At 40.1% G+C, this 19,021-nt stretch overlaps 1 protein-coding gene across 5 annotated transcripts in view; it reads left to right on the plus strand.

Moving 5' to 3' along the window:
• The window catches only part of GALK2 (galactokinase 2), a 148,696-nt gene that overhangs the window by 85,706 nt on the left and 43,969 nt on the right, over window positions 1-19,021 (plus strand). For all 5 annotated transcript variants that reach the window (XM_012763515.3, XM_012763514.2, XM_076004347.1 and 2 more), the window contains exons 6-7: window positions 9,586-9,684; window positions 11,178-11,330. In XM_012763515.3, coding sequence (XP_012618969.1) covers window positions 9,586-9,684; window positions 11,178-11,330 — 252 coding nt within the window. The remainder of the gene's footprint in view (window positions 1-9,585; window positions 9,685-11,177; window positions 11,331-19,021) is intronic.

Raw genomic sequence — 19,021 nt, forward strand, 5'->3', positions numbered from 1 at the left:
CATAAATCATGCGCCATCTGCTCACTGGGGTCCCCTTCTGGGCATAGCCTCTGTTTCCTAAAGCAGAATGACAAAGTACCCCAGTGAACTGTGGAGCCAGGCCTACCTGGCTTTGAATCTTGACTTAGGTTAGTTTATTGACCTTTTTGAAACTCAATGTCCTTCTCTCTGAAATGGCAATTATAGTTTTAACTTTCAGGGTTGTTTTGGAAATTAAATAACACATATAAAATACCCTGCATAGTGCCTAGCTTATAAGATATTTAACATGTGTTAGCTTTCTTGCCTTTCTTATTATGAATCTTCCCTGTCTGCCTAATTTATTGGGAAAGACTCATAGTGTATGGAATCATTTAAAGGACTGTTTCAAATTTATTGTACATAAAAATCACCTGGGGATCTTGTTAAGCTACTGATTCTGATTCAGCAGGTCTGGAGTGGGGCTTGAGGTTGTGCACCTCTGGCCATTTACCAGGTGACACCAATGCTGTATCTGGAGGCCGTACCTGGAGTAGCAAAGAGTGTATTGTACTCTTTTCTCCCTTTGCATTTCATTATGTCCTCTTAGATTCATGTTACCATTTTAACAGTTTTACCGCACACATTTGTACGTCCAGGGTCATCGTTTGGAGAAACATCAAACTTGTACATTACCATCTACTAAGTATCCCAAAGTGTTTCATATAAAATACTGTGCTCTTTCTTACCTTGTTGTTGAAGGCCTCTTCTCAGAATCTGGGTCCCTCCACGACTGGGATGCAGGTCAGTTAGGCTAGGAGGGTGGTCCTTATCTCCGTTTGTTGACTTTGAAGACTGTGCTTTTGCCCTCGCTGGGCACTTCAGCTATTGTATAGCCACATGTCCCAACTACTGGCCATGTCCAGGTTCATTAGATCATGTTCTCCTCAGCGTACACAGGTGGAAAAGTCCACTTTTGTTCGTTGGTGATACATACTTATGAGGGCTGAATATGTAACTCTGTAGTGGTTCTCAATTTTAACAGGCTTTTCAGATTTGCTTTTGAGAAACCTCCTCACTGTTGTTTAGTTTCTGATCATTTTCATATTTGAACTCCTTTTTTCTTTCCTATGTTACTTACTGGAACTGACCCTCAGTTGCATTTGCTGTGCTTATTTTGGGAATTGGCTGTCATTGTCCTCAGGCAACTTTTCTTGAAGTAAAAAATGCAGAAGTTACTAATTCCTTTGAGTTACATCTCTTTGAGTTAGAGATGTGAAGAAGACATAATAGCCGCCTTCTCCTTTTTTAAAATTAAAGCAGTCCTATTTTTTTTTTTTTTCTCCTTAGAACACTCCAAATTGTTTACAAGTTAGAACTTGGTCATCAGCCATGTTACAAAACAAAGTGAGTCTACTTCAGTCTCTTTTAGATTTACCTTGGTACTGTTAATATTTCATGGAGAGTTTCTCCTTCCTGGCTGTGCGCTACCACCTAATAGATTTGCCAATTGGGGAAGAATTTGAAAATAGCCCCAGGTGAGAACCCAGATATTTTGAAAGTTAGGGTGGAGAAGAATTGTAGGAGGAGAAAATAGAGAAAATATTTGAGGTAAAGTTAGAGGAGCCATTAATGTTTTCATCTTATCTCAATAGAGCAGTCAGGGTTATAACAGAAAACAGATGGGCACACTCAACAATAAAGGACATTTTATTTCACTGGGACTATTTACGAAGGTGTGGGTGTAGGGGACACCAAGGACTAGTTGTAGCTGGGTTGTTGCTGCCCTTTGATCTGAAGATGCCTTGGCAGGAGAGTCCTGACTTCGCTCCCTTTCCCTTCCCCATTTCCTGCCAGAGTCCTCTGTTGGAAGAACTCAGTGGGAAGCAGAGTGCACAGGAGGCTGCTGATGTACAGTCCCATGTTGCTTAGCAATGGGGGTATAGTTTGAGAAATGCATTGTTAGGTGATTTTGTCACAGTGTGAACATCATCGAGTACACTTAACACAAACCCCGATGGTGTAGCCTGCTATATACCTGGGCCATATGGTCTAGCCTATTGCTCCTAGGCTACAAACCTGTACAGCATGTTGCTCTACTGAATATGGTAGGCAGCTATAACACAATGGTAAGTATTTGTGTATCTAAGCATAGAAAAGGTACAGTAAAAATACAGTATAAAAGATAAAAATACACCTGTATAGGGCACTTACCAGGAATGGAGCTTGCAGGACTGGCAGTTGCTCTGTGTGAGTGAGCAGTGAGTAAAAGGGAAGGCCTGGAACATTACTGTAGGGCAGCTCAGGGACAGGTTCACTGGATCTCTTGCATAGCATTTTTGAACAGACGTTCCAAGGTCTATGCCACACACTCTGGGAGCGCCAAAAGAAGTGCTGAGGCCCAATATTCACTTTCTTGAACAGACAATCTTATTACAAATTAAAACCCCAGGACAGAGTACGCCATAAGGCAAAAAAAGCTGACCAAGAAAACTTACCCTTTGGAAAATAAATATCTGATTGCCGTCACTTTTTCCAGATTTTCATTCCTTGAATTTCTTTTTTTTAAAATTTCTGTTTAAGACTTAGATACAAACACACACATTAGCCTGCACTAGGTCTACACAGGTCAGGATCATCAATATCACTGTCTTCCACCTCCACATCTTGTCCCATGGGAAGGTCTTCAGGGGCAATAACATTCATGGAGCTTCTGGAATACCTCCTGAAGGACCTGCCTGAGGCTGTTTTACAGTTAACTTTTTTTTTTTTATAAGTAGAAGATGTATACTCAGAAGTAATATGTAGTATAGTAGATACACAAATCACTTACATAGTTTATTGTCATTGTCAAGTACCGTGTACAATTGTCATGTGCTATACAATTGTTATGTGCTGTGTGTATTTTATACAACTGACAGCACAGTAGGTTTGCTTAAAACAGCATCACCACAAACATGGGTAACACATTGTGCTATGACATCATGACTGCTACAGCATCACTAGGTGATAGGAATTTTTGAGCTCCATTTTCATCTTATGGGGCCACCATTGTATAGGCAATCTGTCATCGACTGAAACTTCATTATGGGGTGCATGATGATAGTTCATCCTGGGCAGCCTTCTGGGGGCAGATAGCAGGATGAAGGTAGGTGGTCAGCAGCTCTGCGGGGGGCAAACAGAAGCTGTTTGGCACACTACTTTTACATTTTCTTTTGAAAGACTTGTTCACCTGAAGACAATATCAATATTGTGAGTTTCATGGGGGCAGACACTGGCCTATTCACTTATCTGTAGGACACTATTTAAACAATTGTTGAAAGAATGAATGGGACTGTACTGTGTATTTCCTTCCTTTCTCTCAACTTGTACTTACAATGGCTGACAATAGCAGTATAATTCTGGCTTGGTTAGGGTCTTCTCTTCTGAATAGTTAGGCTTCCCACAGGTGTGGTTAACTAATTTAAAGAGATCAACATTCTTTCCTATGTAATTCTCCTTTCAACAATTTCATTAGTAAAACTGCTAAACAAAAAGAGTTCACTGTATTAATATCTTGAGTCTTTGTATTATTATTGTTTTCGTAAATATTTAGGTTTAGCTTTAGGCAACACATCTATGAATCATTGTTGGCCCTTCTCCATGACTATTAAATCTAACCCTGTTATTTCTCCTCTTACCTAGAACACCACTGGCCAGCAGGTGGGCAAGTTGTTTAATTTAGGGAGACTACATGACTTTTGGTTCCTTCTCAAGCTGCTTCAAGAGAACCACACAAAGGGCTAAACTAGCCTCATTAACTATCTTCAGGATCTTTGAAAGAAGATCTATGAATAGCATCAGGTTTCTCCTAACTGTTCCGAGGCAGAAGTCAGAATAGATACTAGCTTGTTGGCTCCAAATATGGGAAAGTTTCTTATACAAATTGTCTTCCTTAGTGATTCTCAGACATTGGTATTTTTAAGGAAGGGATAGAGAACCAAATGTCACACATGACTAGTTTGGTGGTACCTGGGGTTCTTGAAGAGCCCAGGTGGTAAGAGCAGAGGAAAATACATTGGTGGGGAGCAGTGTGAACCCTTTCTTGGTTAGAGTCTTGAGGGTTTTCAGGTCGTGTGTGTGTTTGTGATGTGGGGAGAGGTGGGACAGCTTCAGAATCCCTCAGCCATCAAGTAGAAAGATGACTTTGTTCTTTGCTAAATGGAATTGGGTTCCTGAATTCATTTTGATCTTTCCTTTAAGTTAGCTTTCAATAGGCTTCTTTTCCATACACTTTTGATAATGTGTTTTTGACAGCCCCTTCTTATCATATTGAAATGTATTGAGATTTTACATAACTTAAGTAGGTATGGAGTATTGATTTAGTGCCTTTGCAAGTCACTCTGATTATAATTCTTAGAGTTCTTGGAGGACACTTTATGGTTCCATTTCCAGTGTCCCAAAGGACTGAAAAAGCTGGGTAGACTCAAATGTCTTCCTCACATTGGATTTTTCTTTTTGATGGGTCTGGTTTTTTATGAAGAAAGAGGGAAAGCCAACCCCTTCCAAGACCTGTTGGTCTCTAAGGGCCTTTAATTCAAGATACTCTTTATACCAAGGACTCATATTTTGGGGACAAATTTCCTGAGCTCCTTCACGTCCATTAATAGTCCTCTGAATTCAGGTCATGCCATCTCTGGCGTAGGCTATCTCCCTAATTTTTGACTACTGTCAGAAGAATGCAAGTTTTTTTCTTTAAATAGGATTTTTTTTTATGTGCATTTCTAGTTTCTACACATCTCATAGTAACCATTTAGGATTTGTAGGATTTGATCTTTTTGCTTTTAGTACTGGGGTGAAGAAGGGCTTGGCCACTGAGCAAACCAGCTGGTGGGCTAGCAGTTTTTTCACTAGATGAAATAATTTTTCACTGCAGGCATGTTTTGTTTTGTGGGCAAGGATTCCCCTACTCCCTTAAGTAGACCAAAATGCTTTTAATGGGGCACCCACTTTCCTGTTTGCTTCAGGCTTCATTATTTCTTAATGTTTAATGGCTCTTCTAGGGACATCCAAAATCTTTTCAATTTTCTCTTTCCCTGAACACTTAACAATGCTTCTAGAATAATTATAAGTTGTCTTTACATTTGACTTGAAACTTGGCAGCTTTCTTGTATAAATCAAATGATTCCTTACTTATTACATAAATATAACAAAATTAACATTTGTATAGTGCTTGAGAGCACTGTCCATGTTGCTTTTATTTGAGATGCTTCATTTCATTCATTGGATGGTCACAATAATTCCATGGCTAAGGATGTGGATATTTTTCCTCTATATTATTATGGATGGGAGGTAACATAGCATGGTGCTTACAAGTATGAGTGCTGGAGTTAGAGAATTCAAATTTGAATTTTATCTTTAGTAATTACTTGCCTAGTCTCAACTAATAAACCCACTCAGTTTCCTAATCTGTAAAATGGAAAGGTATCTATTTTATAGGGTTGTATGAAAAGTAAATAATTTAGGCAAAGCATTTAGAATAGTCTCTAGCACACAGTGAAAGCTCCATAAAACCTATTATTATTATTAATATTATGTCAAGAAATGGAAACTCAGAAAAGTTAAGCAATCTATCTAGGTCACAGAGTTAGTAGGCAACAGAGTTAGGGCTTGAACTTGATTTGGAGGCTTTTGGTACTGGTTCCTGTCCACTGTATTTACTTTTAAATTCCTCTTGCATTCAGGGGGCCTGTAAATTGAGCCATCCTTTCTTTCAACTTTCTTATCTTCATTTTCTTTGTTTTCTGCCCCTGTCCCGTCATGGAATCCACGTGTCAGAATTTAGCATAAGAGGTAGCAATAAGGCGTAAAGATATCCCTTGCGCAGCAGGTAGACTCTCCTTCACACAAGATGCTGGGGACTTCTGAGGGTCCCTCTGAATTCAAAAATGCTGGAGTCCTTCCAGATTCTGTCCAGATAGATCATCTTAAAAATTAACATCTTCTGGGGCCAGGTGTGGTGTGGTGGCTCACGCCTGTAATCCTAGCACTCTGGGAGGCTGAGGCAGGAGGATCACTTGAGGTCAGGAGTTAGAAACCAGCCTGAGCAAGAGTGAGACCTCGTCTCTACTAAAAATACAAAGAAATTAATTGGCCAACTAAAAACATATAGAAAAAATTAGCCAGGCATGGTGGTGCATGCCTGTAGTCCCAGCTACCTGGGAGGCTGAGGCAGGAGGATGGCTTGAGCCCATGATTTGAGGTTGCTGTGAGCTAGGCTGACTCCATGGCACTCTAGCCTGGGCAACAAAGTGAGATTCTGTCTCAAAAAAAAAATTTTAACATCTTCTTTCTATTAAAGTATATCATTATTGCCACACATCAAGAAAATTTTAAGAAACAATTAATATGTATAAACATCTCAATGTTATGGTTTCTTTCTCCTTCAGAGGGAGAATACTTAAATTCTGATGAATCTCATTTGTCTTTTTGCATTCCTTTGAAGTAGTGAAAAATAAGTTCCATTATCTCCATTTTGTGGGGAGCAATTGCAGTCCAGTGTGAAAAGAAGAGAGGCTTTGGTGTTAGATAAATGAGGTTCAAATCCTGCCCCTCCACTTCCAGTTATGTATCTCTGAACCCCATTTTCATCTGTATAGGGGGGACAACAGAGCACTGTGTGGAGGTTTAAAAGAGATAATGCTCATAAAAGAGATAATGCCGGGTACTTAGCATACTTAGCACATACTGGTACTCAGTAAATGTGGCTGATATTGCTATTGATGGGGAGGTGACATTTTACATTGGCTCAGGGTCACTGTTAGGCAGGTATCCATGTCTCATCATTTCTCACTGAATGCTGAATGTACCGCTTCATCTGGGTATGTTGTTTCTCTACATTTTAAATCCAAGTGTTTTGACCTTTTGGTTACCAATTTATTTATTTATTTATTTATTTTTGAGACAGAGTCTCACTTTGTTGCCCAGCCTAGAGTGAGTGCCATGGTGTCAGCCTGGCTCACAGCAACCTCAATCTCCGGGGCTCAGCGATCCTACTGCCTCAGCCTCCCGAGTAGCTGGGACTACAGGCATGCACCACCATGCCCGGCTAATTTTTTGTATATATATTTTTAGTTAGTCAATTAATTTATTTCTATTTTTGGTAGAGACGGGGTCTCGCTCAGGCTGGTTTCGAACTCCTGACCTTGAGCAGTCTGCCCGCCTCGGCCTCCCAAAGTGCTAGGATTACAGGCGTGAGCCACCACGCCCGGCACCAATTTATTTTTAATGTGCCTATTATGGATGGATCGCTGGCTCTGTGTGTCAGCAGGCCACGCATAATGCCCATTATGTCAAAATCCCAAGTTTACCTTGTGTCACAAGGCAAAGTTAATGTTGGTGAATCCACATGACCAACAAGGAATATGACACTTGCAGAGTCTGTGGGATGGTATTTGGGCAGCTAGTCTCACAAAATGAAAGCAGCAGGTGTTTCTTGAGTATTTACTGCATGCTTGGCATTGTGTCAAGTAGGGGACACAAAAGAAACACCGTACTATATTCATCTCTTATAAGACTCACAATTTTCTGGGGAAAACCGATGTGATGGAAACATGACACAATTAAAAGACAATAAGAAGCACTGTGATTCAGCTCATATTAGTTAAGTGGACTCTGGTCTTGGTGCTACATGAGCTCTCATAGACTGGTAAATAAAGAGACAAGTAAACCCACACTTAAAGTGTGGTTCAGTAGCCAGGCGCAGTGGTGCATAGCTGTGGTGCATGGTCCTAGGAGGCTCAAGTGGGAGAATCACTTGAGCCTAGGAATTTAAGGCCAGCCTGGGCACCACAGCAAGAACCTGTCTGAAACATACACACAGGCACACACACACGTCAATAAATGATAATAGAGCCATAAACAGAGAGTGTACAGGAAGGGTTATGTGGTATGTGTACGCTTGGGTGGTAGTACAGATTTCAGGGGAAGGTGATGCCTGAGTTGTTGATTACTGTGTTTCCCCAAAAATAAGACAGGGTCTTATATTTATTTTTCCTCAAGAAGACACCCTAGGGCTTATTTTCAGGGGATTTTTTTCTTTTTTTAAGTACGGTACAACAATCTACATTTATTCAAATATACCACTCTGCGGACAAAATGCACGGGTTGTGCAGATGCGCTGCATAGCCACGCCCATCACTAGGTCTTATTTTCGCGGTAGGGCTTATATTGCGCAAATGCTTAGAAATCCTGCTATGGCTTATTTTATGGGTAGGTCTTATTTTTGGGGAAACACGGTAGTAGGGGATGCTGGGGAGAAGGAGCATTGAGCAAGGAGGACAGAAAAATCGTACCTGTAAAGTCAATGAGACATGAAAGAGCCTGGGGGTGGTAAAGAACAGCATTTGTTTAGTGTTCCTGAATGTTGGAGCTTAAGGATTACTGTAGTGTAGTGGGAGAGCAGGCTGGAGAAATGAGCAAGGGTTAAGTCATTAAAGATCTTGTGTACCATGCTGAGAAGTATGAATGTTAAGGTACTACGAACTAAGTAGGAAAATGATGATTATATCAGTGTTTCAAAATGATTACTCTAGGAACATCTTCTGGTAGAACAGGTGAGAAATAAGGGCCTGAATCAAGTCTTAGAAAAAAGAAAAACTGAATGAATAAATAGTATGAGTAAACAAATGATACTAGGTATCGATATAAGTGCTGTAGGAGCTCAGAAAAAAGGGGAGGCTACAGTGGGAATAATATTTGAGGAAGACCTCATGATGGGGAAAGATTTGAGTGGTCAGCCATTTGCCAATAGTAGGTAGCCAATAAACTGGATATTGACTAGTAATAGGATTCATATATGGGAGAAGACCAGGAAGTAATACCAGGTTGCATAAACATTTGTGAGATGGTCAAGGAGACAAACCTAGCTGGATAAGAGGGGTAGATAATACAATTTCATATGCAAATTGGTCCCAGATTTTAGAAGGCTTTGAAATATAGGTTGAAGAGTTTGGACTTACTTCTTAATCAATAGGAAGCAATTAAGATACTTAGATATTTTTGAGATTTTCAGTTAGGATTATACCTGCATTCCTCTATTAGGCCCCTTCATCTTGGTTGGAGGAAGATGTATCTTGGTGAGATGACTCTAGTTCTGATTATTACATTTAATGGGAATGCCAAATGGACTGCAATACTTCTGGATGGGAAAATAAAGGCAAATGATCCCATTGGCTGTGGGTAGACTATGGAATAGTCCATTGTTGGGAGACAAAAGAAGCTGAGGCAAAAATGAATTAATGCCTATATGAGATTTTCAGGGATACTAGTCTAGATAGGGATAGAGTAAATAGAAAGAGGGGAGAAACTGCCTACCCCAGGGAGGCAGGTAGGGATAGAAAAAACATGTCATGCACAATCATATCTTATTCCATACCCATAGCAGACATTGTTAATTGATCTTGGTGTATTTTCCTATCAGGTTCAATGGTAGTCTGGAGCCCTTGTTAATGCAATGCTCTAGGCAGCTACTCTTAATTAATCAGAGTTGGCACCAGAATTCAAACCTATTTGTCATGCCTGGAATAAGTAATGGATGAGAAGTAGATTTTGATTATTCACAGTACAAATCAATTTTTACCTTTCCAGGTGGAACTTGCGGAAATCTGCGCGAAGAGCGAGCGTTATATTGGCACTGAAGGAGGAGGCATGGACCAGTCTATATCATTTCTTGCAGAAGAAGGGACAGTAGGTGTCATTCCAAATAGGAGCGACTTGGAGATACCAAGTAGGGAAAAGTCACATGGAGAGGAAGGCCTTGAGATCCCAAGCATGCTTGGTTATGGGCAGCCTATTATATTAGGCTCTATTGCAGGGTGTTAATTTCCCAACTGCTTTGTAACTCAAGGCTACTACCAGCGAACCTACTGTTTTTATGTTGATCATCCCTCCCTTAAACTTCCAGACTCATAGTTCATGTCTGTTTTTCTCATGTGTCTAGTTTCCCCCTCTCCTTTTCTTTTTCTTCATTGTTATGATGAGATTTCTCAATTCTCTAGTTATTGGGATCTCATTTCCCACTCCTGTCCTAAATCACTTCATCGCATGACATTTTCATAATCTCATGTTGGTTTTAAACCCAAATGTTAGTTCTCTTACCGCATATAGTCACAACCCCTCTTTTTATAATTTACTCTTTGGTTTCATTTTTCTCTGTCAACATTTTTGGGGCTTCAGCGGTGGGAAAAAGAATGTTGACAGTAAGCCAGGAATGAATTCCTTAGCCGGATACCACTTCCCTTTGGCTATCAACTCCCTTAGGCAGAGTAGAGGTTTTTTTGGTTGTTGCCCGTAAACTGCTCATTTTTAAAATAGAGCAAACATTTCTTTAAAATGTTTTCTTAGTTTTTCATCAGATTCCTACAAGCTTGGCTACCTTCCAAGAACACCTGGATTCCTTCTTATTAATAATATTTGTTGTTGATTCTCCCCTAAGCCAAAGACATAAGGCATGAGGAAATTTGGTTTAATGCTAAGAAAATACTCTGGGTGTTTTGGATGAGACCTGACAAGCAGACGTGAGGGCAAAAGTCCTGATGTTAATGTAACTAAGCTATAGAGTCTGAACAGAGTCCAAATTCTTTGGGCTTGCAAAGCACTTCACCATCTGACCCATGCTTTACCTCTCCATCCTAACCTCCTACCACTTCTCACCCCCCAAACTCTAAGCTCCAACCAATTTTCAATACCCATAGCTCCATTAACACCCCACATTGTTTGTCAGCTCTGAACTTGCATAAGTTCTTCCTTCTTTTTGACATCCTTTTTGAGGAAAGAAACCCTCTGTCTGCCTTTCTCTTGCTCATCCTTCAGGATTCAGTTTAGATTTCCCTGTTCCAAAGGAGTAGAGCCTATGCTTAGGCTTCATCTGATGGGGCACTTCAACTATATGTCTATATAGCATCCTGTGCTTTGCCACCATTGTAACACACTTGGAAACACAGTTGTCTACTTGACTGTCTTTCCTACTGGATTATAGGCTCTGTGAGAGTCGTATCACTGCCTGTCTTGTTCACTGTTGTATCTCCAGTGTCTAGTACAGTGCCTGGAAGTCAGTAAATATGTGAATGCACGAATGAGTTTTTTGACAAAACACTTTGTTAAGGTAAATAAATGCATCATTGATTAAACATTTTCTGCATAATTCTAACATATCTCATCTGTTGTTTTTCTTCCAATAGGCCAAATTGATAGAATTTAGTCCCCTGAGGGCAACTGATGTGAAACTCCCAAGTGGAGCAGTGTTTGTGATTGCCAACAGTTGTGTGGAAATGAATAAGGCAGCAACTTCCCACTTCAATATCAGGGTGATGGAGTGTCGGCTGGCTGCAAAGGTATGAATGTGACAAGCCAGTGGAACTTGAAGTGGGTTTTTTCTTGTCCTTATTCTCTTTTGTTCCCTGTTACTTTATATCTTTCCTCAAATTTTAGGGCAACATTCTGATTGTAGCAATATTATAACTGAAGGCCTTTGGGTACAGAGCAATCTGATTTCAGACTTAAGAGACAGATAAACCAATAGGTGTGTCCTCCAAACACTAGCCCTTTGGAAGCTATATGAACTTTGCAGTTGAGTCCTCTGGGGTGGCATTGGGAATGAAAAGACTGCTTGTATCTGTGAAGTACAGGCCATGGGTTAGGTCTATGGGTGGAGAAAGATAGTTGGGGGCAACTGATGGGAAGTGATCACAGCTGGTCTTGTTTACTCAATGAAAATGATGGCAACTTCACCCTTCCTGGTCCTCTCCAATACAGTTTTTATACTGGGATATCACTGTTCACTTCAAAAATACAGGCTTGTTGCAGCCCCCGTGCCCAGAAAGAAGACTAATTTATATGTCTAGTAGGGAAATACAGTCCAGAAGGGAGTCTTGGTGAGTCTCTTTTCCAAAGGTTGGAAGACCCTCACAATTAGGCCTTAAACCTATTTAGGAAGTATTCATTGAGTAGCTGTTGTGTTCCTTGCAGCGTGAAGATATACAGAGGAGTACAAGGACATTGGAGTAGAGAGAGTAGACAGTAGAGTAGAGAGTTAAAGTCAGGGGATACAAAGTAGGAAATGGTTAGTATATGATCAGGTTGTAAGTAATCAGGTGCTCCAAAAAGTGGCACAGAAATTAAGTGTTATGGAGGATCCAGAATGACACACTGTATGACTAGACAGTTGGATAGAAGTGAGGCTGGGGATTAGGGCATGAATTATGTGTCAGGAGCTCCACTGTGCTTTCTTCTGCTCTTGCTTTGATCGCCTGATGGATACTGATGGATATCACCTAAGATTCACGATCACCACACCTTACTCAGGCCCTAAATACAGCCTGAAATGTTTTTTCTCAATAGTAACAATTTCTGACCTTCTTTATTCTTCTCAAAATCTCATTACCTGCCTTCGCCCGACTAACTTCCCAAAGTGATCTTATCCCATATTCCATGTTGGAAATAGATGCGGTCAAAGGGCTTTGGCTTCCTGCCACCATATCTGCTCATCTCCATTTATCTATATCTGCTTCCATGTGTGGTTGCGGGAAACTCACTCCATGTTTAGCCTGTATCTTGCCTTTCTTTTTCTACTGAATCCTTTCTATTGGACTTCATGCCTTCTAGTATTTTGCATTAAAAAAGTCTACCCTAGACCTCACAACTCTCTCCGACTACTATGTCTATTTCTACTTTCTCATTTTCTTCAAAGCTAAACTTCTCAAAAATTGCTCTCTCTATATTCTTTATCCCTTTACCTCCCTCTCATTCCTTAATCTACTAAATTCTCACTTCTGCCTTCTCCACAATACTGACTTTGCTCTTAGCCCACTCAAACGTATTTTTATAGGCAAATTCAGTGGACTCTTTTTAGTCTTTATCTCATTCCTCTTTTTTTTCGCTTTATCTTTCAACAAAGTTACCAATCTCTCCTTCTTGAAACATTCTCTTTCTTTGGTTTGTGGTACAATTCACCTCCTGTTTTTTTTCTTTCTATTTTTCTTGCTGCTTCTTCCCCACCCCCTGCCAGGGGTGAGGGCTTGGTGGCATTCATCATCCTCCCAATGTTGATGTCCTTCAAGGCTTTGGCCTTGGTCTTCTCTTCTTTCTTGTGGTCTTTCCTTTGTTGATCTCATGCCCTCTCACAGGTTTCAACTTCCATCTTTATGCTGATGAATTCCTAATGAACACCTTCAATTAAGGCCTTTTTGGCTGAGCTCCAAACCTGTACAGCCAATACCTGATTGAACATTGCTACTTGAATGAATCATAGACCTCTCGAACTGATCATGTTAAAATTGAACTCCATCTTCCTCTCACAAGCTATTCTTCCATTGGTACCATTGTCAGTTATTGACTATCACATCAGCCTTCTCACTGTTCCTTAAATCCATGCTTGTCTTTTTCCCCAGTCATTTTTCAAATAACAGAGTGGTGCTTAAAAATTTAAATCTGAGCAGGTAATTCCCCTGCTTAATACCTTTCAAAAGCTTCCCATTGGAATGAAATGAAAAGTTCATATCGGTACCTGGACAGCTTCCATATATGAAACTTGTGTACCTCATCTCTTAGCATCACCTACTTCTATTACACTCCCACCGTGAGGCTCATTCTCCTCTCAGGGACTTTGTACATGCCCAGGGTACTCTTCCCCCAGTCCTCTTTGAGGTCTCAGTCTAAATGTCCTTCAGGGAAGCCTGTCCTTGTCTTCCTTATTCCTAGGCTAAGCTGGAGCCCCCTTTATATTTTGTAGTGCTTGCATTTCTCAGTTATGGTACTTACCACAATTATTTGTTTAATGTCTATCTCTCGTTTAGATTCAGTTTTACATGAGAGCTGAGACTGTGTCTATCTTGTTAACTCTTATGTACCTAATGTTTGATGGGGTGCTTGGGGTGAAGTAGGCACAAGACAAACATTTGTTGAATAAATGAATGACTACTCCCTCCCTCACCTGCTCTGTCTCAATTATTTTGCTCAATTTCACAATATTTTACAGGTGCCTATTGTGTGCCCAGCTTTGGCCTAGATCCTGTGGAGATGTGTGAGGTGTAGTTTTCCCTTGTTACTGACCTAGCTCTTCTCCTCTTACTCCCACCCCCTGAAGTGGTGAAGATGGGGAGAGTAGAGATTTCATGAGTCAGAAAACTAAAAGCTTTTGTTTCTGGAAAATTTTGGGTTATACATTTTTTTAAAATTATGATTTCAATGTTTTAAATTTGGAATTTACTCATTAAGATAATTTCTAAAAATTATGTAATAGAAATATTTAACATTAAACTTTCCACAGCATCTGATCAGTACATATATGCAGAAGAAGTAGTGCAGTAAACCTGTCCACGCCAAGGGGTCAGTGAACTTTTCCTTTAGGACGCACTTCCTCTTTCAGGAGATGGAAGAAATCAGCGTTTTATTTGTTTGAGGGCTTACTCTTGCTGACCTTTTATCTTGAGGGTGATGAGTAAGTGTTGCCTTCCCAAGGAGACCTCAAACATACACAACATTGTTTTCAAAGTTTTATCACGAAATTAGGATTCCTCTACCACTGCGGTCCCCACCCCCTGGGCTGCTGACCAGTACCACCAGTCCGTGGCCTGTTGGGAACCGGGCTGCACAGCAGGAGGTGAGTGGCAGGCAAGCGAGTGAAGCTTCATCTGTATTTACAGCTGCTCCCCATCGCTCACATCACTGCATAAGCTCTGCCTCCTGTCAGATCAGCATTGGCATTAGATTCTCATAGGAGCTTGAACCCTACTTAAGCTGCACATGCGAGGGATCTCGGTTGCATGCTCCTTGTGAGAATCTAATGCCCAATGATCTGAGGTGGAGCTGAGGCGGTGATGCTAGTGCTGGGGAGCGGCTGCAAGTACAGATTATCATTAGCAGAGAGGTTTGACTGCACAATAAATGTGATGCACTTGAATCATCCCGAAACCATCCCTGCCTGGCCTCCATGGAAAAATTATCTTCCGTGAAACTGGTCCCTGGTGCCAAAAAGGTTGGGGACTGCTGCTACCAGATCCATAGGTGAGCTGAAATAATTATGAGACATGTAAAATGGGTTCACGTGGTGACTACTCTCCTGCAAAGATGCAAGAAGAAAATGAGCAATAAAAGTGTGGTGCTGAAACTCTAGAGTAAAAGTTATTGGGGTGTAAGAATGTCTTTTGAGAGTTAACTAGAAAAGGTGCATCTCTTTTGGAAGCAGTAGTAGCTGAAGATCTTAATCCACTCCAGAACCTCCTGTTCTTGAGGATGTTTTCTCAGTTTAACTGCATAACTCCATATGCATTTTAGAGGTACTTTGGTCAGCAAAACTTGCATCTGAATTTGGCTTTTTGCGACACACTCCTCCCAATTGACGTAGATAAAATACATTGTTTTAAATACTCTGAATTTTTCTCTTTTAAAATGTGGAAGTAAGAAAAGTGAAAGACTTTATCAAGATGGAGAATGTTTTCCAAATCATGTTGCTGCAAATCACTGAAATCCAAGGTCTGTACAAAAAGGAAATGAAGATAAAACTACTAATATGGGCTTCACTCACAGATGTTGATGTTAGAAATACGCTTTTGCTTAGGGTTATAGGCCGGGATTCTACTAAACATATTTCCCTTGCAAAATGGTTCTATTCTTCCATTTTTGGCAACATGTGAATAAATTTAATTTTTGTTTGAAAATGGTCTCGTTAAATAAGGAAATAAACACCCATATAAAAAGGTAAGACAGCTTATTTTAATCTGGACAAACTCTGTTTTCAGGCAATAATAATGAAATGTCAGTTGGACAATGGCTAATCAGGATAGTTTTGAAAATAAGAGTAGTTAGATCTCCACATGGCAAAGTTGTAATGCATAACATTTATTTTTCCTCTCCTCCTATACTTCCAAGATGCTTTTTTTGAAAATGAGTACCTTTCCTATCTAGTTAGCACAGGCAAGTACACTAAACCAACAAAGACAATTTTTCATTGTTTTGCTTTAATGTTAACAATCTCTTCTATTCTCAAGTTTCCTTTCTCTCTCTGTCTCTGTCTCTCTCTTTCCACCAGTTTTAAAAAATTGATGCAGAGTCATTAAAAGAGTCTTGTGAGCATTTGAACTGAAATTAAAAATATTTCAGTGCAAACTGAATAGAGATTTATAATTATTACTTGTATAAATGATACTTTTAAGTGAAGCACATTTTTATGTTTTTAAATTAACAAAGTGGCCAGGGATCTTTAGTGGGCACAACTTTTCATATTCTACAGATACTTAGTGGCTTAAACATTTCCAGAAATGTTTTATGTCTACAAAGAGAGTATCCCTTAATTATATTGAGGAATAAAATGTGTGCTGCCCATAATAAGTATTATGGGAAGTCAAGTAGGGAAGAGAAATTATACTGTTCCTTTTTGGATACCCTGAGCTCCTGTGGCAACATGTGAAGCAGTGTAGGAGAGGGAGTTTCGTGTGGTCCTGTGACACTTCAAGGGACATTTCCAGGGATTCTTTATAAGGCCCATCTGGTCAGGAGCCATCAGTCACCTAGCTTTTCAGCTCCCCGTCACTTAGTTGATATGAAACTTACTCTTTGGTGATAGAATGTGAAGAGAAGTTGGCATAATAGTTTCAGGGTTTTGGCAGTTTCCTTGAATTTGAATAGAAAAAAACCAAATACCCAAAAATGCAGCCAGTTTTACTCAGCTTGTTGATTCAGTAGAACATTATGGGGTGGGGGGTGGAGGGAACTTCCCCTTCATCCCAGAAGATTTGCTGAAAGATTGACTTACACTAAGGCAGATTAATAAAAGAAAGAGATTTATTTATCATCCTGGGGAGAATCACAGAGTGATTGCCCAGTATCCTGATGGGGTCCAGAAGTTTATATATCCTCATTTTAGAGGAGGAGGGGAAAGGACAAATATAAGTAATTCTGTTTTGGGGTGGGCAATAAATAGTTACTAGGGAGGATGAATAGATACTTGGAATAATGAATGTTTTGGTGGTGCAGGGGAACAAATTGACTTGTGATTCTTTTTGGAAATTAAGTTAACCTGAGAGACAGGTGTTATATTTAAAATGATTTGGTCTGGGTCTGGTTGCATTCTTGATTTTCTTTCTTGTAATGTATCGAGATAATAGGGAGGGAAAGTCAACTATTCTTTTTGAGGGTTTTGGTTTCTTTTTTATGAAGAAAGAGAGCCCCTTCAAAGGTCTGTTGATCTCTAGGGGCTTTTTTATTTATTTTATTTTATTATTATTTTTTTTATTTCAGCATATTATGGGGGTACAGATTTTAAGGTTTCAATAAATGCCCATTTCCCCCCCTTCCCCCAAAAGTCTGAGTCTCCATCATGACCATCCCCTAGATGGTGCACATCTCATTCATTATGTATGTATATACCCGCCCCCCTCCCCCCTCCCACCTGCCCAATACCCTATTACTGTAGTACCTATGTGTCCACTTAGGTGCTACTCAGTTAATACCAGTTTGCTGGAGAATATATCTGGTGCTTGTTTTTCCATTCTTGGGATACTTCACTTAGTAGTATGGGTTCCAGCTCTAACCAGGCAAATATAAGATGTGCTATATCACCATTGTTTCTTAGAGCTGAATAGTACTCCATGGTATACATATACCACATTTTATTAATCCATTCTTGGATTGATGGGCACTTGGGCTGTTTCCACAGCCTTGCAATTATGAATTGTGCTGCTATAAACATTCGAGTGCAGGTGTCTTTTTTGTAGAGTGTCATTGGATCATTTGGGTAGATGCCCAGCAATGGGATTGCTGGATCAAATGGTAGATTCACTTGTATCGCTTTAAGGTATCTCCATATTGCTTTCCACAGAGGTTGAACTAGTTTGCAGTCCCACCAGCAGTGTAGGAGTGTTCCTCTCTCTCCGCAACCACACCAGCATTTATTGTTTGGAGATTTTTTGATAAAGGCCATTCTCACTGGGGTTAAGTGATATCTCATTGTGGTTTTGATTTGCATTTCCCTGATGATTAGAGATGTTGAGCATTTCTTCATATGTTTGTTGGCCATTCTTCTGTCTTCTTTAGAAAAATTTCTGTTCAAGTCCTTTGCCCACTTTTTAATGGGGTTATTTGATTTTTTCTTCCTAATTTTCGTGAGTTCTAAGTATATTCTAGTTATCAGTCCCTTATTGGATGCATAGGATGCAAAAATTTTCTCCCATTCTGTAGGTTGTCTGTTTACTTTCATGACTATTTCTTTGGCTGTGCAGAAGCTTTGTAGTTTGATCATGTCCCATTTATTTATTTTTGTTGCTGCTGTGATTGCCTTTGGGGACTTCTTCATAAACTCTTTGCCCAGGCCAATGTCTAGGAGAGTGTTTCCAACTTTTTCCTCTAGAGTTCTAATAGTTTCATACCTTAGGTTTAAGTCTGTTATCCAGCGTGAGTTGGTTTTTGTGACAGGTGAAAGGTGTGGGTCCTGTTTTAGCCTTCTACAGGTGGCTATCCAGTTTTCCCAGCACCATTTATTGAAGAGGGATTCTTTTCCCCAGCGTATGTTTTTGTCTGCTTTGTCAAAGATTAGATGGCTATATGAGGATGGTTTTATATCAGGATTCTCAGATCTGTTCCACTGGTCAATATTCCTATTTTTGTGCCAATACCATATTGTTTTAATTACTACAGCTTTGTAGTATAGTTTGATATCTGGCATTTTGTTTTTGTTGCCTAGAATTGCTCTTGATATTCAGGGTCTTCTTTGGTTCCATACGAAGCGTAAAATTATTTTTTCTATATCTGTTAGGGGCTTTTTTTTTTTGAGACAGAGTCTCACTTTGTTGCCCAGGCTAGAGTGAGTGCCCGTGGCGTCAGCCTAGCTTGCAGCAACCTCAAATTCCTGGGCTCAAGCAATCCTACTGCCTCAGCCTCCTGAGTAGCTGGGACTACAGGCATGTGCCACCATGCCTGGCTAATTTTTTCTATATGTATTAGTTAGCCAATTAATTTCTTTCTATTTATAGTAGAGATGGGGTCTCACTCTTGCTCAGGCTGATTTTGAACTCCTGACATCGAGCAATCT

Source organism: Microcebus murinus, chromosome 6, assembly GCF_040939455.1.
Source record: "Microcebus murinus isolate Inina chromosome 6, M.murinus_Inina_mat1.0, whole genome shotgun sequence".
Taxonomy (NCBI): domain Eukaryota; kingdom Metazoa; phylum Chordata; class Mammalia; order Primates; family Cheirogaleidae; genus Microcebus; species Microcebus murinus.